This window comes from Grammomys surdaster, unplaced genomic scaffold, assembly GCF_004785775.1.
Source record: "Grammomys surdaster isolate TR1022 unplaced genomic scaffold, NIH_TR_1.0 126066, whole genome shotgun sequence".
Classification (NCBI taxonomy): domain Eukaryota; kingdom Metazoa; phylum Chordata; class Mammalia; order Rodentia; family Muridae; genus Grammomys; species Grammomys surdaster.
This window is the reverse complement of record NW_021620876.1, coordinates 5,286,806-5,309,348: the sequence shown is the minus strand read 5'-3', so window position 1 is coordinate 5,309,348 and position 22,543 is coordinate 5,286,806. Positions and strand designations below refer to the sequence as shown.

The 22,543-nt window shown below is 35.5% G+C and overlaps 2 protein-coding genes across 5 annotated transcripts in view; one reads left to right on the top strand and one right to left on the bottom strand.

Moving 5' to 3' along the window:
- Window positions 1–15,591, bottom strand: part of Dzip3 (DAZ interacting zinc finger protein 3) — a 67,690-nt gene extending 52,099 nt beyond the window's left edge. The window contains exons 1-4 of one of the 4 annotated variants that reach the window (XM_028755581.1): window positions 15,253–15,591; window positions 6,007–6,107; window positions 3,465–3,537; window positions 633–788 (exon numbers count right to left, since the gene is read on the bottom strand). In XM_028755581.1, the coding sequence (XP_028611414.1) occupies window positions 633–788; window positions 3,465–3,537; window positions 6,007–6,038 (261 nt within the window). In that variant the 5' untranslated portion in view covers window positions 6,039–6,107; window positions 15,253–15,591. Of the gene's footprint in view, window positions 1–632; window positions 789–3,464; window positions 3,538–6,006; window positions 6,108–15,252 lie in introns of those variants that run through there. The other 3 variants (XM_028755585.1, XM_028755584.1, XM_028755582.1) reach the window with 3 other exon arrangements.
- A 132-nt stretch (window positions 15,592–15,723) lies between these two features.
- Window positions 15,724–22,543, top strand: part of Cip2a (cell proliferation regulating inhibitor of protein phosphatase 2A) — a 26,307-nt gene continuing 19,487 nt past the window's right edge. Inside the window, exons 1-5 of the mRNA XM_028755605.1 lie at window positions 15,724–15,825; window positions 18,644–18,791; window positions 20,273–20,385; window positions 21,546–21,640; window positions 22,344–22,440. Coding sequence (XP_028611438.1) covers window positions 15,724–15,825; window positions 18,644–18,791; window positions 20,273–20,385; window positions 21,546–21,640; window positions 22,344–22,440 — 555 coding nt within the window. The remainder of the gene's footprint in view (window positions 15,826–18,643; window positions 18,792–20,272; window positions 20,386–21,545; window positions 21,641–22,343; window positions 22,441–22,543) is intronic.

Below are 22,543 nucleotides of genomic sequence, written 5' to 3'. Positions count from 1 at the left end.
AAACCACAAAACAACAATATGTGTATTGTTTTTAATTATGGAAAATTTCACTGTACAATAGCAAATAGTCACTGTATAATAGCAAAGATTTAATTCTTTGTATAAAAATGAACATCTACCTTATTGGAATGCAAACTTACTACTGTTTTTAACAAATATCAAATTACATTTATATCGACTAAATTTATGTTTTATTACTATTAACTATTTGATTTACATATCATATATCCAAATGATGTAAAAATTTCTCAGGTAGAAAGTGATCAAAAGATGAAATGTTTAAATTTATATATTCTGTATGGAATTAATTTTATTAATAAAAACATTTTGGAAAAAGTGTCAATATTTTTTTAAATTAGGAAAACAATATCAAAAGTAGTCCCTGGCTGGGAGAGACACATTTATGTTACTGTTGAATCAAAATAAACACTAAATTTCACAGTTTACTATTACAAACATACATTCCTATAATGACTTTTAAAACTTTCGTTAACAAGTCTATAGTCTAGGTTGACAACAAAACCTTTTGTAACTATCAGATAGAGATTTTATGACTCAGATTATAATATATAGCTTTAAAAGTCATTTGAAGAAGAGTTTACATCTTCACTAAAGAGAAATGATGATGTTACCTGCATAGTCTGGAAGGAGAAATCTTCTTGTATGAACTTTTCAATGGTAGGAAACACACCTTTGGGGAGAGCATTGATTGCATTTAATACCTTCTTTACTTCTAAAAGTGGGTTAAGAGGCTCAGGATCAGTAGAGATATTCATTTTCTGTTTGTCCTACAAGACATTTAATTTATTAAATTATTTAATATAGTTTCATTTATTCTAGTGATAAAATCATTAAAAGTATTTTTAAAGAGGTAAAGTTCTTGTGTGTTTTTGTATGCATGTGTATATGTGTAGTGATCAAACTACAAAATGTAAGAATGACTGTACCTGTTCAAGAACCTATGTAGATTATTCTACACCATAGTAGGAAAACATTGTTTTTTAAGTGGTATGGCTGATCTTTCAGATTCTAGACCCACAGAAATTTTAAATGAATTGAATTACAAGACTTTAAATTAAAAACAGAAATAGAATGATTAATTTAAACTCAGTCAGAACTGAACAATTATAATAACCTTGAGATTTAAAGAATTAACTTTTAAAGACTTAATATAGCCATCATTAATGGTTAATTGATAACTAAAGAGTCAAACTCTAATAGATTGATTACCTACTAACATTAGCTGTGAAGAGCCAGCGAAGAACAGAGAAAGACACATGGACACAACTGACAGATGGCAGCCCCTCCTCAGGAGAGAAGCATTAAGAATATAGTGTCATGGTTAGTGTCTGAAAATCAGAATAAACAGCTTACTACAGACCTACAGTGACTGAGTCACTAAAAATGCTCAAATGTGGAATGTTTGATTCTTGGATCCCTAACAGAGAAATAATCAGACAGAAATGCAATCAAGAATTAACAGAACCTAACTGCAGTAGTGTCTATACTGTCTCCTCTAGGGCTGAGTCTCAAAATTATTCTTCCATTGCCAGCCATTTTGAAGAATGTATATACTTTATACTTCACAGTACCTTACATATGACAATTATGCCCCAAATTGTTTTTAAATAAGATTAAAAGTATGCCAAATCTCTTTGAAAAGTGTGCAAATACTTATTATAGCATCTGTTGACTTGAAATTCTCCAAAAAGTTTTAAAAAGCCTACAAAGTAGATTTAGAAATCTTACAAGGAATGATTATTACCTGTGCATGTATGTCAAATTAAAAATCAACTTTATACTCAAAAGTTACTAAAGAATCTTACATGGTTAACAAATTTACACACAGACATGATTATGGCATGAATATATACTTCTTAATGAAATTTCATAGATTCAGGGATGTTAAATATTTATCTTGTATCACAATTTTAACATTTTAAAATTTGCCATCAAAATATATGCCTAATTCATTTTAAGAAAATTTATTTAACATCTAACTCAAGCTGAGATTGAACTGTATGTATTTTGAATGAGAAGAATAAGGAGGTGTAGCCTTATTGGAGGTGGTGTGCTACTCTCTGCTACCTGTCTGTGTCTCAAGATGTAAGCTCTAAGCTACGGTTCTTGTGCCATGCCTATCAACCTATTCCCAAACTCCCTGCCATTATGGTCATAGACTCACTTCTGAAACTCCAGCCCTCACTAAATGCTTTCTTCTTTAAGTTGTCTTGGTTATAGTGCCTTATCACAAAAATAAGAAAGTAGCTAAGACAAAGTGTCTACTTTTTCTTAATTTTATAATCCTAATATTTATTTGCAAAATTTTTTTGGACCTAATAGCCTTGGATCCTGCTTTTGCTCAGTTGTATAACCTGTGTACACTAGAACACATTATAACTATTCTGAACTATTTTCTAGTAATAAACTCATCCTATTATGGTTATTTTTATTTTCCTTATATGTTATTACAAAACCATTCAAACTATATTAGCATGTGATAGCAATCACTAAGGAAAACTTACAGGGACAAAACTGTATGAGAAATAACAAATTTCTCTTACAATTTTTCCTTGTATATAACATATTCATATAAATATTTTAATCTTCTATAATTATACTCACTTTTCATAAATTTTAAGTTTTTAATTTAAAACCTTTCATTAACTGAAGCGATGGCTTAGCTGTTAAAAAAAATCTAGGCTTATAGCCAAAAAACAAAAAAAAATGCATATTTTCCCAATATGTATGTATGGGTACCATGTGTGTGCTTGAATGTGCATAGAGGCAAAAACAGCATGAGATACTCTAGAACTGATGTTACAAACAGTTGGGAATTGTTATGTGGGTACTGGGAACTAGATCTATGTACTCAACTGTTATAATCATTAAGCCATCTCTCTGGCCCCTCATCATCAATAAGAGTTTTAAATTAATGTATAACTCAGACTCATTATCTTATCTTTCATTTATATATACTTAGAAGTTTTAAAAGTAAAAATAATAAAAAAGAAAATTAGTTTCAAAAATAAATCAGTAATATTTTCTGTAAAAAAATCCTGGATGTGTATTTTCCTTCATACATACATACATACATACATATTGATTTTGCTTGAATATTCCTTTTCATAGATAAATGAGGTTAAGAGGATATATATAGAACTTGCCTAGTATGGCTGCATCTACATTATTGCAAAGAAAAAAAATTACAAATGAAGCCTGATTGTTAAGATGTTTCTGAGTGAGACAGTTCATTTTCAACAGATTTCAACTTCTCCTGAGGATTAGCATATCCTTGACATACAGCAGCAATAATCCCAGAAAAATCTTAATTCTGAAAAAAAGATCACTTTTTCACAAAGCGACTTACTAAAATTTTACAACTAGTCTTTGCATTATAACTTTATATACAAATGAATCAACTCATTGCTAATTTACTAAGCGTTAATTAATTTTTTTCTTACCAGCTGGCTGACTGGTTTCTCTACTACATTCTCAGTTTCTTCTTTGGTCTGTTCCTCCACATCAGGATTTCCACTTTGAAAGAAAAAGTACGTATTAAGGGCATCTCCTCACAAAGATCACAATTGTAGCAGTAAAGAATCAAGGAACTGAGACACTATCTCCAAGTTTCAAAAGGAGCACAAATGTGTATCAAAGCCTGAAATGGGAATGGGTACCACATCTCTTTGGAGGCTCAAGTTAGAAAACAGTTATGCTAAGCCCTTGATTGATGATGGCAGAGAAACCACCAAACTGGTAAAATCAGCTCTGCACATTTATCAAGTGCACAACAGACAAAAATATAGAGGAGAAAACCTTATTAACAGAACTAGGGAAGTGGGTCAGTGGGTAATATGCTTGCTCTGCAAGATTAAGGTCCTAAGATTGGATTCCTAGTACTCAAGTGAAAAAGTCAGGCACGGCAGCACACTCCTATAACCCCACTGCTACTATGTTGGGGGATGAATAGAGCCCTCTGGCCAGCCTGCAGAATAGAAAGAGGAACTCCATGTTCAGTGAGAAATGCTGCCTCAAAATTTAGGGAGGACAGTGACAGAGGAAGCCATCTGACATTGATCTCCATCTTTTACACACTTCTCAAGGGCTGAGTGCACACTCTTAGACCACACACACTCACAGACCATACACACAAGCTTATAAGATTGTATTAAGGTAAAGATGTCTTTAAAAAGGATTATTTTCTTTTTGTGTGGATGTATGAAAATATAAACATAAAAATGGCTAGGAAGGTGTATGTATATAATACACATATGAATATATATGTATGAAAAAACACATGCATATATACATATGTGTATACATACACACAAAAACACCTGTTTTGTTGGAATGTTTTTTTTCTCTTTTAATTATATACAATGTATTTCCTTCTCCCAGTTCCTCCCTACCTTCCTCCGCACCCAACTTTACATTCTCTCTCTCTCAAAAATAAAATAAACAAAGATCAAAACAAAGAGTTAACAGGTATATGCCACAATTAAAAAGATAAATAATCTAAATATTTCATTTAAGAGCTTCTAAACTTAAAATTGCCCAGTTTTTCAAAATATATTAATTTATGGAAACTATCACATTTAGAAATCGTAAGTTGCTTTGGTAATAAGCAATACCTTGACAGGTTTTCCTTTTAATACTAACTCCAGTATTAACATATGCAGTATTCTATAATGATCTAAAAGATTTACAAAATTTTTAGTAGCATCATGTAGGATCTCTAATATAGGATCATACGTGATTTCTGTGCTCTTGGTAATTTGGTAGAGTGGTGCATACAATATTGAGATGAAAAACACTTATACAGAATTATAATTTATAAAATATTATTACTTCGTGTGTGCATCTGACAATCATTTTTCATTTATTATGTATAATATGATTTCATCTGAGGAAACTGAGAGAATCTATAGAAATATTTCAAAATATGGTTCTCAGTACACTTAGCATGTCATGGATAAGAAAAACATAATTTAATTAACTAAATTAATTAACTTTTCTTTAATTTCCTAGTTGCCTAACAAGCTCATATTGTCTGGGAATGAATGTAATAGTTATCACTCCCAGATGCATATTAAAATCAACTGCAACAGCTTGGAAACATCTAGATGCCCAAAGCTGGCTGTGCTGACTAGTCTTACATCAGTTTGATATACAAACTACAGTTATATGAAAAGATGGAACCTTAATTGAGAAAATGTCTCTATAAGATCCTGTTGCAAGGCATGTCTAAAGTGCTTTATGGGGAGAGCCACTGCGGGTTATGGAATCCCTGGGCTGTGTTGGTCTTGGGTTCTATAAGAAAGCTGGCTGACCAAGCCAGGGGAAGGAAACCATTAAGCAGCACTCCTCCATGGCTTCTGCATCAGCTCCTGCCTCCAGGTTCTTGTCCTGTCTGAGGTCCTGTCCTGATTTCTTCAGTAATGAACAGTGGTGTAGGAGCATAAGCCAAATAAGCCCTTTCCTCCCCAACTTCCCTTCTGGTCATGGTGTTTCATCGTGGCAATAAAAATCATAACTAAGACACTTGCTTAAGAGCTTCTAATACAAGTATCATTAGCTCCTATATTTTCTCTAGGTTCCACAGTAAAACTAAGTACATACCCCAATGAATCCTGATCTACTTTACATAAAACTCCCTATCAAGAAAGTACAAATCTATAATTAGTACTCAGCAAGTAAAACAGCCAAACAACTAAAAATAGTTTTTTCAAAGTGATGACTTGTATCAAAAAAAAAAAAAAGTCCCCAAGTATGGCACACTATTTGGTCCTTAGTTCTTTAGCTAGGGGAGACTCTCTAAAGAACTCTTCTGAAAACTGGATTTCACTGAGTCTAGAATTCCCTCCAATCAGAGTTGCTAAATTGCCCTGAAGCTTAGTGGCACTTATTTCACAATAGTTTTCAAAGTAATGGAGAAAAGTCTAATGCTATATCATCTTTTGGAATATAACAAATGCAGTTTCGTGGCAGTAACCCACTCTTTACCTTACAAAAAATTCTTCTGTTAGAGAATCCATGTTGCACAATGTTCCTTTACAAGATGTATTCCAATGCTTGCAAACTGACTTCTGCTATGGTCATTAAAGCTGTAAGAAAAAATAGTATTTTTAATAGGAAGATCCAAAGTTTTTTTTTCTCCTCTATATAGACCAGTATATAGCTATTTATAAAATTTTTCAGTGCTTCCATAAAATAATAATGTAGGTTCAATACTCAAATATAACCACCATCTAGAATTTATATTTTTTTCTAGGCATAGGAATATTTTATCTATCTATAATTATATTGAAATCATCTATTCTTTTGCAGCACTGAACATTATATCAAAACCATCTTTTATGTTCTTTTAGTTTCCAATATTATAAATAGTTAGTCATTGTTTTTCTAGTACTGGGAACTATGCTTAGAACTTTGTGCATACTAGACAAGTGAGGTTCCATTCAAGTTCTATTCTCTACCTCCTTTTGGTATTTCTTTTTTAAAAAAATTCTATTAGTTCTTTGATAAAATTGCACAACACACTTTGATCATATTTACTTCCCAAATATTCCAGATCATTCTTCTTTCTCTACCTAACTTTGATAATATGTAAGTATATAAGTATATACACATATTACATACGGTTCCCCCCACCTCCATATATGTAAACTCATCAAGACCAAATTGTACCATATAAATACTCATGGACTTGATTCAAGACCTCACAAAGCTGCTCAGGTTAGCTTTGAGCTCATTATGTAGTGTAGGCAGGACTTAAATTATGATGATCCTGTGTGTAAGGGGTGGTTCTGATGCTTTGATCAGGAATCCGAGTGTGAATGCTGAAGGTTCTGTTCCCCAATTGGTTCTCGATCATCAATAAAGATGCTAGTGGCCAATGGCTCCGTGGAAGAGGCAGGACTTATAGGTTCCACCGGCAGGCTAGAGGACACAGGAGGAGAAAAGAGAATTTGCCATGCTTCAGAGGGAGATTTAGCCACCAGCCATGTGAAATCCCTACTGGGCCTGGGGTAGCTGGAAGCAGATTAGAAATGCAACTAAACTGAGGGCAGATTTAGGGTAATGAGCAAGGAGAATGCAAACAAGCAACTAAATTGAGGGATGACTTAGAGCTGTTGAGCTATGACTGAATATAAACTGAGCAACTAAGCTCAAAGGTGTTTAGCTGGTAGTGAAGGTTAAGGGCACGTTAGCCGCAGGAGGGTTAGAAGAGTCTGGCCACTGAGCTAAAAAGCATATTAAAAATAAGCCAATGTGTATGTGTGTGTCTTTCATCCACTGATCCAAGGGAACCAGGGCCACTACTGGTAGCACTTGCCAGGAGCTTAAGTAGGGTAGTAGATACTACTTGCTACAACGTGGTGACTGAATGAAACAATGTTTGATTATGGTTTCCTTGACCATTTTCTTGGTCTATAAACCTTTTACTGTATTAAAGTATTTCCTTACAGTAAGTTCACAGTAGAATTGCTAAAGATATATTATTGAGTTAACCGATGCATATTGTCAAATGGCTTCCCATAGAGGAGTATCAGTTTCTGCTTAATTATACTTTCTTTTTACTATAAAATTTTCTTTTTACTATAAAAATGCTACATAGCTGCATTTCTTCCAAAACCATATTATACAACTCCATGAAATAAGTGGTGAGATGTAGTAAGCTCTTGTATATTCTCCAGTGGAAACATCAAAGAGTATTTGTAGCTCTTTCTCCACACTCCCCTTTGTTAAAAACAGGGTCTCACTGTGTAGTCCTAGAGCTCACTACAAAGATCACATTGGCCTCGAACTCATAGATTCACATGCCTCTGCCTCCAAAATGCTGTCATTAAAGGTGTATGCTACGATGTTGCTCTCTTTGTGGATGTTTCTTGAAAGAGCAAAAATATGCAGACAATATAAATGAAACAATACGAGACTAAAGTGTATTTTTGACTATTTATTTAGCTCTAGTCCACGAACAACTTTTCTAAAACTAGTCCCACTTGATGTCTTCCATGGTTGTCCATGACTTTAGACTCAGGACTCTCTGTTAGGCTGGTTTTCCTTTTCTGATCCCATTTGGTAAATTCAGGACCAATATAGCATGTAAATGTAAAACTGTTGCTAGATGCTCTGGAACAAAGTTAGAAATAATGGAAAAAAAGCGGGGGGGACTTAAAAACACCAAAACAAATACAATAGATCTCCATTTCTTCCTTACAAAGCACCAGACACGAGAGTACCTCATTTGTTGCATTAGAACACTTATTTCAGTAACCAGGTATTTTCTCAAACAGCATATTTGATATACTCAAGGTTGGGAAGTTCTCCCTTAATTAGGAACTGTGAAGATCATAGGAAAGATTTATGTAAAGAGGGAAGAAAATGTTTTGGTTCCAAGGTAGAAGGCAGAAATCCTCTCTAAGCTGTCTGTATTAAGATGAAAAGGGGTGACAACTTGTAAACCAAAAGACATTTATATGCTGAATTTAAGAAAGGCTGGTAGCTCTCCTGCCTGTTCAAAATACAACATGAGACAATCTGTATGAGGAAACCTCCAGGATTATCAATGTTTAGATTGGAAGTGCAGGTAGCAGCAGCAGACACATTTTAAAGCCTCTGCCGCGAAGGCCTAAGTGCCTAGCAACTAAAAGGAAGCAGCCCAGACTGAAATATTACCAGTGTCCAATAATAAGCAGAGATACTTAACTTTCTAGAAAAGGTCAGAAGAAACCTTTAAAGTCAGGATTAACATAAAGGATAAAATCTAGATTTCCCCCAATGCGTTCATTTCAATACTTTCCTGTCGTAGGAAAGACAACTCAGTGTTTTCCTACAACTAAGAGTGTTTTTTGGCAGAACTTTCCAGCCTTTTGCTTGACTGGAAGGTAAGCTAAAGTGTACTGTCAATTTCCTACACATCTCATCCGTCAATGGTTTTATCCACAGGCTGTTTTTCACTGGCAGAAGAACAAATGTTGTTACCTCTATCCGAAAAATGCTTTTCTTATTTCCACAGAGCTTTCAACTCTCATTTTTATTTACAGGTACTATATACCAAACTCCTTTATTCATCTGTAAAAGTGGTTTTGATTCCCACTTTTAAGGCTGTAATTAGCCACATCAAAGCAGACATGACAATTATTTATACTTTAAACATTCAGGTTTAAACCTATCAATTCCCCCAGGCTGTTTTTGTAAAAATCCACTCAAATATGCATCTTGACTAAGTTACCTGTACAAGCTGCAGACTGATTTGCAACAAGACCCCACTTCAGAGAGTGTGTAAAGGCCCACCAAGTCTCTACTTCCCAGCTCAGGCACTTACAGAATGCAGGTGGGAAACTCATTGGTATAGGAAACAATTACAGCAGACTTCACACCTGCCTGTGGAAGTTTATGAGTCTGCTGACAAGCAGATTCTGATACTGCTAGGTTATTAATTTTGCTTAATTTTACTAAAGGGAAAAAAGTAAAACTCCTAAGCCATGAGGAGTGATAGCTATTTAAAAAAATTCAAAGTCAAGTCCAGTGGCACAGGCCTATAGTCCCAGAGACTCAGGAGGCTGTGGCAAGAGGCTCTCAACTTCAAGTTCAGCCTGAATGACTCAGTAATAATTTTTTCCTAAAAAATTTAAAAAGGAGAGTGAGAACTGAAAACTTGCTAAGGACAATTAAGACATTTTGTGATGAGAGCTCTTTACCAAAAATATTTAAGTATTGTAAATCTGATTAAGTATGTTGGAAAAACACCAGTAGAGATTCTTAGTGGGTTTTAATGTGGTAAATTCTTTTTCCTTAGGTTACTATAATCAAGAACAGACTGGTTTCCTATAAGGCAACTGAAATTTCTCATTTCCTTAGGCTACAATTCCAGAGTCAAGATTCCACAACAGCCAGCCACAGGTTGCAGCCTGCCAAGTTGTTAGAAGGGAACAAATTCAACCTACATCTGTTTTATTGTTTGTTTGAAAATCATAGTTTGAAATCAAGTTTGAAGGGATACATTCCATCATGGCAGGGAAGGTAGGACCTTAGGATCAGGAGGCTGCTACCCAGTCACACTGCATCTGCAGTTAGGAAACAGAGTGAATAGGAAATAGGAGGAGGCAATAAAACTTCAAGGCCTGTACCCAGTGAGCAACCTCTTCTGGCAAAGCTCCATCTCCTAAAAGTTCCATAGCCACCAGCTGGGGATCAAGTGTTCCAATACATGAGCCTATGGGGAGTATTTCACATTCTGACTACAGCATCTACATGATAAGATAAGAATACTAACTTAATTTCAGTATTTGGAATGTACCTACAATGGATATACATAGGTTAAGATGTCATAAAAAAAACTTCACTATTTAATTACTCCTCACTTTAAAATATTTATAAATAGTTCTGCTAAAAACATGTTATTCACACATATATGTAGGAACCAATGGATAGAGTATCTTCAGCAACTGAAAAAGATGGTGTCATTACAGTTAGATAATAGTGACAAAAGGGAAATAAGGTAACAGAGGAAAAGATGGCAATCATCAAACGAGTGGCAGACTCTCATGTACTTGGCTTTCCTTTCTGTGACAAAACCTACCCTCTATCTACCTCCAACTAGTTCCACCATAAGAAAATTGACATATTACTATCCTAAAAAAGGATTAACTTTCAGGAGAGAATTTAGCTTTTGGATATGAAAATTTCCTTTCATATAAAAATATATTATCTGGTTTCATTGTAAGATTTCATCAGTTCCTGTGTACAAAACTATGGACTATCTAAATATGTACACTGAGTAAACATCAGTCTCCACACAACTCTGAAGGATATTACTGTAATTCATTATAAAAACTGCAAAACTAGGACTTAGAATTATTCATTACTAATAAATTACTGAGCGCAATCATGCAAAAAGCATGTTCTTTCCACTATTCTCCATGACTTCTAGGCATACTTGAATTTATATAAGCTAAGTATGCAAACTGAGTTCAGCTAGGTCTGCACATACACAATCAGAAACAAAACTATATGAGCCTAATATTGGCCAGCAAATAATATGCAAATATAATTAACTACATGTAATATTTCATAGTGAACTAGTCATATTCACCTTTGCTAGGCATTTTTCTTATCAATGAAGTAAATCAGAACAATTAGTGCCAGATACTACTACCTGTAGTACTGGAATGAATAATTCAAACCTATCTGAATGATCTCTCAAATTTAACCAGTTTTTAAAAAAATACTCGTTTTATTTGATCACATAGCCCTAAAGCAAGTTTGAGAACACACTGAAAATATAAAAATCAATTAACTTGTTAATTATATGTAGGTATTAAGCTTACATAAAATATGAAAACTAAAATTTAACTCTTTGTTCCTACAATTTCTCTATAGTTCTGACGTATCCACTGCTTGCTTGGAAAAAGCTTCTTGCTTTAATTCACAAAACAAGAATCTGCTTATTCCATAAATTTAACCAGAAAATTTTATGAGCCATGCAAAGGACCTTACTCTATTTAAAGCAGGCCTTCAGAAAGTTATTAAAAATGATGATTATACTCTGACATGTGCCTCTCTTATGTTTTTATTTATCCAGGAACTGAATTAAAAATGTGTATTAATTGTGTGAAAAAAGCAAAAGTCAAGGTAATACATAAAATTAGATGTGAAGATGGGAGAAAACATTTATTCAAATTATTAAGACCTCTACTCTTAACACAGATATGAATTCTGTAAAATGTATGAAAAGTCTTTAAAAAAAGTCTTTTCAAAAGTGAAAAGTGAATTTTATGGCTTGACCAACAAGGATAGCTAAATTTCACTACGTGACAGTTGGTAAAGGAAACAGAATATTCATATACCGCTTATTAATAGGGATACCAGACATATGTGTCATTGAGTTATTTCACTGTTGCACAAACATCGTAAAAGACTATCACTACACATTTATAAGGCATGGACTCAATATAACAGATTTGGTAAACAACATACATATGAAGACACTTCTGGTTTTACATGGCATATACTATTAAGCTTTTTTTGAATTATGAATATTAATGGTAATGATAAAAGTATGAATCAGAAAACACATGAATCATTAGCAGTTTATTTGTGCCATGTATAACAGTATGTGCTATACTTTCGTATGATATTTCTGTGTAATGTGTTGCATTATGACACTGACAACCAAGATGTCACTAGGTCATGGGAAGAGATCATTCAGTTTTCAGTTTAGTATGATCTTACTGGACCAGCATCACATACACATCAATGATCAAAGCATCATTATGAACATGTGCCTGTTATGTCAATGGAAGAGATAATTTTTTTCTTTTTCTTTTTAGCAGTTTGGCCTCGTAATAAAGGCTAATATTTCTGAAAAAAAAATTAGGAAGAACATTCTAGAAATTTCATTTAGGAGGCTCTGAGTAAAGGATCAAAAGCTCATCCTGGGTAAAGTTTAGTATCAGTATTTGAAAAGTTTTTGTTGTACAGGGACATGCATGGTTCTAAATAACCACATGCTTAAACGTCTGCCATTTTCTACTGGATTTCTCTGCCATCAAAGTTTAGAGCCTAGGTAAATGAAATATTTGTTGTATTTGCTGTTAATGCCTATGAATAAACCCCTTGTTTTGGAACCTAAGCTAATGAAACATTTGTTCTGTTTCCAGTTGATATCTACTAATAATCTCCTTTAGAATTTGGACAAAAAAAATTTGTTGTCTCTACCTATTATATAATTCCTTATTTTAGATTTGGCCTACTAGAATGTAAGTTTTCCAAGTAGGAAGGCCATTTGTAACCTGACATAATTTACATACTCAATATTCATTTAACAAATGTTACCTATCTCTCTGCATACATCAAAACTTGTAAAAGCAGAAGATGCTGGTAAATAGATTAAGACTGTCTGCTAACCCAGACTTCTTTAGTGGTCAAAAGGCAGTAAATAGGTTTTTAGAAGATGGGCATAACCCAAATAAATCCTTTCCTTCCCAAGTTGCTTTTGGTCTTAGTATTTCATCCGAGAATTAGAAACCCTAACTAAGACAATCCCTTTGAAATATTTGATGGATATTTAACCTAGCTGATTAATATGATTATACATATTTTAACACAAAATAAAAGATCATCACTTTAGCTAGTGTCTTTAAAAATCCTTTTGATATTGAAAATAAAATCTAAGTTGGTTATCACAGAGCATGCTAGTAATCGACAGGAGATAAAGAAAAGAATCTAAAATCATTCCTGAGTAAATAGTGAGTTCAAGGCCACCTGGGGTATATGAAACTCAATCTCAAAAACAAACACATATATGTACATACATATACCTATAGAAACGTCTACACTTCCAATTTTTACAAAACTGGAAAGGAACAAGTAATGACTGTGTGTCTGTCAGAATAAAGATAAAATAAAACTGGTAATTCTGTAACAAAAAAAGTATTAACAAAATGCAAGAGAGTGCTTGTAAAGTTAAGTAAAATCAATAAAGTCCTCAAGGTAACAACTAAGACAACTTGAGTCAAAATGGAAATCTAAAATTGCAGAGACTGAGGGAATAATAAATACAACTTTATATCAATAAAAATTTAAATACGGAGAAAGAGTTGACATTTCTCAAATTTAGTTTACAAGTGTAGAAAACTAGAACTTGCCATTTGCTAAAGGTCTATTAATGAACATGCTATGAAGCTTAATTTTACAGGTCAATAGATTCAGTCAACAAGGATCAGATAATTTTGTTTCATAACTCCATGTCATTAAAAAAAGATGAAACGAACTAATTGAGGTTCTTCCTGGCACAGCTGTCAGCTAGTCAGAGTATTTCCTCAAGTAAGTGTGTGTGTGTGTGTGTGTGTGTGTGTGTGTGTGACTGTTTCCAGTGAGGTCTATTCTGATCTTTTCCTGTTCTGTTCACCATTATTCTAGATTATTTTTCTCCTTATTACATTTTTTTAATGTTTTACTTTATTTATTTGAAGACATTACAATTTTTTAAAAATTCACAGATCTGTTTACAGATGCAAACAAACTCATTCATTAATATATCTTACTACATTAATTTACTACGAGGGACTATGCCTTTTATTTTTTTATTCGATATTTTATTTATTTACATTTCAGATGCCATTCCCCTTCCCCATTCCCCCCACCCATTAATCCGCTATCCCATCCCTCCTCCTCTTTTTTTGCCTTTATACTGTTTAAATTACATGCAAGTAGTAAGGTCAGTTCTAGGTGGAGGAACAAGCAATACATTTTTTATTACCAGAATGTTAAACCCAATGACCAGATTAAGTATTCAGTGATCAGGAACAGTGCACATCCCACTACAGAAGCTCAAAAAAGGATTTATTGGATAAACTATCACGTGAAACAGACTACTCTTAGATTTCACTTCACAAAACGAGCGAAGCAGTAAAATGCAGACACAAAGACAAAAGACGCAAAAACATTTAGAAGGAAACCGGCTCTTCGTCTTATTGATGACGCACTTCTCATTTATGTAGTGAATGCCAACAGTACTTTTCTATTTAGACTATTATTAGATGGTTGCTTCTCTGCAGGCACCACGTCCTCATCTTTGTTCTGAGTGACAGTTAATCCCTAGTCTGTTATACATACTTGCTTAAATTGGAATGAATGATTAGCTACAAATTCTTACGTGAATATCAACAGCACAATCATCTTCAGCCATCAGTTAGCTTTACTTTTACTTTTTTAATATGAAGATAAATGACGTCTTTAAAAGATATCAATGTTAAAAAAAAAAAAAAAAAACGTTTCCCGAATTCACACATTTCAGACGAACTTAGTCAAACGGGCATTTACTCTATTCCTCAACCTAGCTTAAGCGCCTGAACTAGTTACCGACTCACTTCGTTTTATATATATACCCGTGCACATTGTCTTTGATTAAATAAATTAAAAAAAAAAAACCCTCAACAGTGCCATTTCTTTTCGCCACAGAAATGTGCGAAATAATCATGCCAGACAAGACCAGGCCCCTTAGCCTATAGACATCAACGCTGATGGAAACACACTGGAAAGCAACATTCGGGGTGCTCTCTCTAGGGAGTCTGACAAATAATATTGTAAAGCCACGGCTCACTTTGTCAAGGAACCCCGACCGCCACAGGCTTTACCCTGCGCGATGTCTGTGGACACAAGGGACCGGTGCTGGAGAGCATGAGGCCCCTCCCCCTCCGCATCCAAACCTAAGCCCCACAGATACTGCTCGGAGTTCCTCACCGTGTCTAGACTAGGGGGAAGCGACGGTGTCTCGAGCAGAGGCTGAGGCACAAACGGAAAGCCGACCCCGCAGCGCCAAGGCCAAGGAAGCCTCGGGAACCGAGCCCGCGCGGCACAGGGACCCCCGTGCGCCCCAGAGGCCCTCCACAGATTGAGCCGCACCAGCGTGTCTCGCGAGATCATGCGTCTTCGCGGACGTCCAGCTGAAACCTCGCGGCCTCTCCGCCGAAGGGGGCTGCAGGCGGGCGGCTCCCTGCCAGCTTCCCGCACCCCAAGCGCCTTGAACCTACGCCCACCCTGCCAATCACAGACAGCAGTCCCAGAGGCAGCTCAGAGACTTCCGGAATCCGACCGGAACAGGAAGCGGGCTGGCGCGAGAGGGGTGGAGCTTAAAAATCAAAAAATGCGCGGCGACTGCAGGAGATTGAGGCTGGCTTGTGTCGGAGGTCGCTGACAGTCCGGTCCATCGGGATGGATTCCACCGCCTGCTTAAAGTCCCTGCTCCTGAGCATCAGTCAGTACAAAGCCGTTAAGTCGGAGGCGAACGCCACTCAGCTTCTGAGGCACTTGGAGGTAAGGAGAGTCGGGGTGCGAGTGGGTGCCCCCTTCAATAGTCCGGTGTTCCTATGGGGAGGAGAGTGGAGGGCTTGCCCTGGACAGCCCTGCAGCCGCTTCGCTGTCCTTGCATTGGAGGCTTCGGCGTGCATGCCATCGCAGTGTTTGTGTGTTTGTGTGTGTGTGTGTGTGTGTGTGTGTGTGTTTTACTGATCTTTTTTTTTAAGGTGCTTTTTTTAGTCAGGGTGCTCTAGAGTCACAGAACTTACGGAATATCCTTTTATACTAAATGGATTTATTGTAGTGACTTAAAGTCTGCATTCCCAACTAACCCAACAACGGAAAGTTGTGAATGGGAAGTCCAAGAATCTAGTAGTTGCTTACTCCCACAGTACTAGTTGTTTCAGCTGGTCTTCTGTATAAGTTGCAATCCTGAAGAAGTAGGTTCTAACTGGAAAGTAAGTGTAAGCAGGCACAGAAGAGTGGGACTTCCATCTCCAATTGTCTGTATGTAGGCCTCCAGTAGAAGGTATAGCCCAGATTAAAGGTGTGGACCACCACACCTGGATTTGGAACTTGCTCTATCCCCGGCTGGCCTTGAACTTAGGAGACTTACCTCAGTCCCCGGGATTAAAGGTATATGTTTCCTTGCCTGGGCCTAAGCTTTTCATGGTCCCGATGCCTCAAGATCTGGATCAAAAGCACATCGTCCCATGTCAAGATCTGTGTCTGAAGCCTGTGTCTTCTAGCCTCAAGATGTGGCAAATGTGCCCTCCATTTCTGGATTGTAGTTCATTCTAGATTAGTCTAGTTGACAACCGGAATAGCTATCACAGGTTTCTATTTTCTAAGTCCATTTTGTTTACTTTGTTGACTATTGAGTGGCTTCATTAACCCAATATAATCAGGGCAATTCATTCAGGTCGTATGTGCTAACAGGACTCCTTTTTATGTTATGTGTAGTTAAAATTATGTAGATATTCCACGGATCCAAAAATCCATTTGGATTTTTTCCAGGACTGGATGGAATTATGAATAAGTACATTCCAGTCATACAATTTTATTATGGTTGGATTCAATCACTTTTTATAAACCTACCAGTAGAACTATCAGGTCATAAAGGCTTATGTTCCCCTTTTTGTTATTTTAATATTCTTTTAAACATGATTGTGTATATGTGATATATGTGCATGCGTGGGCAGGACCATTTGGAGACAGAAGGCTATATTCCCTGGAGCTGGACTTGAAGGCAGTTGTGAGCTGCTTGAGGTGCTGCTACTCCAACTCAGTTTGTCTGCAAGAGTAGTGCATGCACCTATCTGCTGAGCCATCTAGCCCACATTCAGTATTGCTTCATATTGCTAAAATGGTTTTCAAAAAGACCGGCATTTTGCTTACTAGTAATGTATTGATTTTGCCATCACTCAACCAAACCCATTCATAGTTCTTAGTATTAACCTTTTTTTGAGGGTAATAATTGCTGTCAGTGTCATACACAGCACCGAGAACATTTTCTGAGGATACGCAAATGTTTCATGACAGACAGGATTTGTCATTCTTCTGAACTGCTGCTGCCATAGTTTGACGTTATAACCCCACACAAAACTTGTACTTTGAGTCATTTCGTTCATGATGGGCTGGACCAAGTTGGTCTAGTCTAGGATTTGATAATGGTGTTTCACGTCACTGGCCATGTGACTAGTTATTAAAAGCATATATTAAACTCTTTGGGGGTATAAATCTGAGTTGTGCTTCTTTATCATCATTGTATGCCTCAGTTTACTCAAAAACAATCGAGGCAGAAGCACCTGTCTTACCAAATTATGAGGATGAATAGGAGTTACCAGGTGTAAAGCACTTAGGTCAGTGCCATGGCCAGATTAAGTGCTATGTAGTATCATGGAAGTAAACTAGTTTCTATTAGTAAGAATTTAATTTTTACCTTATGTTAAGTAATTAGTAGACGCTAGACTATTGTTGAGTTACATGTTTGGTTCCAGTCATGTTTAAAGCAGAAAATGTCTCCATCTTCTAGAGAGCTAAATATTAATAGATGAAAGAAACCATGTTCAGATCACCAAGTTGTTGATTCCAAGATAACAGTTTGTGTGATTTTTTTAATTTGGACATATTTTTCCATCTTACAGACTAATTAATGTTGAAACACATTCTATTAGGGAATAAGTAATGTGAAACTCTAAGAGCAAAGCTTGGTTAGAAAGTGGGAAAATAAAAGGGAGATACAGAAGGAGTCTAATTATTAGGTATTAGACTCTAATAATTAGAGGGTTACTGAAGCAGTCTGCTTTAGATGTGACCTTTTAGAGTATGTATATAAGATGTGTTAGTCTAATTCTAAAATAACAAGTTGTTTGACTTTAGATACCAGGTTTATATGAAATCTCCCTCACTAAAATAACTGGATTGAAAAGTAAAAATTATTAAATTATTAAATTATCCTTGCTACATTTTAAAATATTCTTTATTAACTTTACTGTTTCTGCATAATTCCCTAGCTTGAAACATGAAAGCAGCCATTAGTTGTCCATTGGGCTTCATATTTCATTTTCAAAACAGATAGAATGCGTATACTAGGCTTCAAAATAATCTAGTTGGCTCTAGTGCACGCTTTAGTCTGTGTTCAATATCATATAGATAATATAGGTAATTCAGCTGGAGAGGGAGGAATTCTGTATGTGGGCAGAATGAACAAAAGATGTGAGTTTTCTAAACTGAGAAAGAAAGGGCTAAGTAGCACTTTAGAAAATTGGTCTATTTGAAATGGAATTGAAATAGAAAGCACCAGCCATTAACACATTTGCTTCCCGTTTTATAGGTAGTTTCTGGACAAAAGCTCACACGACTGTTTACATCACATCAGATACTACCAAGTGAATGCTTGAGCTGCCTTGTAGAACTTCTCGAAGACCCAAACATAAGTGTCTCGCTGATCTTAAGTATTATCAGTTTGCTGTCTCAACTGGGTAATGTATATATAATTTCTCTTCAGAGTTTGGAAGACTATGAAAATATATTTAAAAGGAAGATAGAATTATAGAATTTTTTCAAGAATGATTTACATTCAAAAGACTTTTTTATTATAGAACCTTTTAGAGTTAGTATTACAGATCTCTCAAAGTCCCTACAGACAGACAGACAGACAGAATGATAGATTAGATAGATAGATGGATGGATGGATGGATGGATGGATGGATAGATAGATGTACGTATACATATCATGTTTTAAAATTATTGGGTTAAGGAGTCTGCCATATATCAAAGACTTTCGTGTTCCACAGAAAAGAATGCATATGAAGAAATGACATTCTATTGAATTGTAAAACAACCAGAAGCTACATGAACATAGTGCCAATATTAAGGAGAACAATCAGAAAAACATACCTACCAATTATCCTTCTCTGATAGACTACATTTAACTGAGAGCCAAAGATAAACTATAGTTGCTTTTCTATTCCTTTTTATATTTCATTTTAAATGTTCATCTATTTGTCATTTTCCCCTTGATTTGTGTGTGTGTGTGTGTGTGTGTGTGTGTGTGTGTGTGCAAAGGTGTTGGATATTTTTATATATGTTTTTAATATTTAGGTATGCGTAGTATTGAAGTTTTAGCAGAGAGTGACATTGCATTGTTTAGCAGAACAATCAAAGTATTATTGGTGATAAATATTCTGAGTTTGTATTGTCCTTCCTTTATAAGCTTCTTAACATTTGCAGCCTAGGGAGCTGAATCTCTTTCATTAATTGATCTTAATTTAAATAATTTCATATTGACAAGTAGCTGTCATATTAGAAAACACAGATAAGAGTAAAATGGTGTTTTTTATTTGTTATCCAGCTTTTCTTACCATTTCTACCTTTAGGAATGCAATCATAGTTAATGGTTTGATACGCATCTTTCTAATTTAAATTATATTTTTTTAAGTAGTAGGCTTTATAGTTTAAGTATTTGGATTCATAAAAGAACTTGAAATGATAATCTGACTGACCATACTATGTAACCCAGACTGAACTAAAACTTAAACTTCTCATGTCTCAGCCTAAGTGAGGGAATTACGTATATCACCAACCCATCTGTTATATTATTTTAAAAGCTACACATCTATACATATTAAAACAAGTTTTTTCTTTTCTATTCAATGTAGAACAATTATTTGCTCTTTGAAATTAGTGAGCACTAATTAAAAAAAGGAGAAGAAATCTGTCTTAACCAGCCACGGAAGTTTAATCCTGTAATCACAGCACTCCTGAGGGAGAAACAGGAAGAATTACCATGAGCTTCAGGCCAGTCTGGGCTACAGAGTGGTTCAAAACCACAAAACTGAACAGTTAGCTCATGTCCTGTCTTCTTTAAAGATGAATAATATAACAAATTATTTTACTTCTTGTTGAGTGGTTTCTACATGTAAAAATGATCTATTTTATGCCATTTTATTTTAACTTTTAGCTATAGATAATGAAACCCGAGACTGTCTTCAGAGTATATACAATCTGAATAGTGTGCTGTCAGGAGTGGTTTGTCGGAGCAGCACTTGCCACAGTGACTCAGTGTTTCTACAGGTATACAGATCCTCACAGTACACTGTTACCTGGCCTCCCTTCTTTATCCTCAGACCAGAATTGCTAACACCTTTTCCTGCTGGGTTGCAGTTGATGATGGCATAGCATGATCATGTACATTTCTTGTTAGGATCTGGTTGGACACGTACTGACTGTGTAAATATTTCTTTAGAAGGGAACAAAAGAAACCAGATCTGCATTATCACCACTTTAACATAAAACACTATAACTAACTCAACAAAGATGTGTACATTTTGAAATGTGAACTATTCGTCTTAAAATTACAATTTGGTTTGATATGTAGTCTCAGATTGTAGAAAAAAAATCAACAAAATTTAGAGCTATGGTTTTTACTTGTTTAGCATATATTAAAAACTCTCGTACCCATCATTTTATTGAACCTAAAATGTAATCATCTGCAAAAAGAGAAAAGCATCAGTGATTAAAATGACAGGCAGTTATAGAGATAAAATGTGGAAGGAAAAATATATCCTCAAGTTAATTCAACCCACATTCAGTTTTAATGTGAGGAAGAGAACAGGGCAGATGACAGGTCAGGTTTGGTTATCACAGCTGAGTACTTAAAATGGTCCATTTGAGAAGGGAAAAGATATATTTATCCCATAGTTGATTCAAGTGCATGCATCTACATAGTCATAACCGGCTATAATCATGGCAAATGGGAAGGGTGGCAACATGATCATATCTCAGGTAAGATAGAGATACTGGGACCAGGTTTGTTCCGTTTAAACTTTCCACTCTTGAGAACTACCAACAGGGTCACATGGAAAATACATCATACCTCCAGTGACCTAAGAACCTCTATTCAGGCCATAACTTTCAGATGGTTGCTTCCTCCAGTATTACTATCCTGAGGAACTAAGGTTAAATCGCAGAACCCACCCTTCGTAGACACAAATGGGTGCCACTCAAACCATAGCAATGATAGGCCTTGAGATAAAATATGTAGAAACGGATAAACATGACTTCCAACGTTCTTAGGATATATGTTTTAAATAAAATAAGACTTATGAAATGACATGGTTCTTCCTCTGTTGTATGGTTCCTCAATGATGTGCTCAAATGTTTACAATAGTCTATTTTTTTAAGTAACCAATCTGTTTTCATCTGTTTACCTACAATTATTTTCTCATTTTCAGTGCATTCAACTGCTGCAAAGGCTAACATATAATGTCAAATTTTTTCATTCTGGGGCCCATATAGATGACTTAATTACATTCTTGATTGGTCACATGTAAGTATGCAACAAAACATGTAGTTAGATAATTTGTTGGTTTTAAACTGAAACTATGGTAGATAATTTCTCCTTGAGTAATGTTTTCTATCTAGCTTTTAAAAAGAGATTTATTTACTTCTTTGGTGTATGTGTTGTACCCGAGAACATGTTTGTGATCCACCATGTATGCGCAGGTGCCTGTAGAGGACAAAAGGAGCTCAGATTCTTTGACGCTGGAGTTAATAGGCAGCTGTGTGCTGTCCACTGTGGGTGCTGGGAAACTGAACCAGGGTCCTCTATAAGAGCAGGACATGCTCTTAACCCACGGAGCTGTCTTACCAGCCCCCGCTTTCTTGTTTTTTAAACTAAGATTGCTGTTTGTTTACTCCACTTGGGTGATTTCAAGGGCTGAGTATCATAAAGCAGGTTTAATTTTCATAAGTAAGATTTAACAGATTTATTTATAAAGAAAAATATTAATCAAGGTGAACATTCTTTCCCTTTTATAGGTGATCATGGTAAACTATCATGGTCATTCTGACAGTTATCTCTGTGGCACAGTTAAATAAGATAATTTAGTTTCAAAACATAAATAGACAAAACATACATATTCAAAATGTGATCATCTTGTTTTTACACGTAAGAAGGAACTTAGATATATTAACTCCTCTCTAGTTTTGACTAATTAGAGTGACCACCATGCTTTGTGTTCTTACAACAGTCAGTCTTCTGAAGATGAGCTGACAATGCCTTGCCTGGGACTATTGGCAAATCTTTGCCGGCACAATCTTTCTGTTCAGACACAAATCAAAACTTTGGTAAGTTGGGTAGTAGCTTCTATCCCTAAATTCTCCCCAAGCTTTTGTTTTCTTCCTTCCTTCCTTCCTTCCTTCCTTCCTTCCTTCCTTCCTTCCTTCCTTC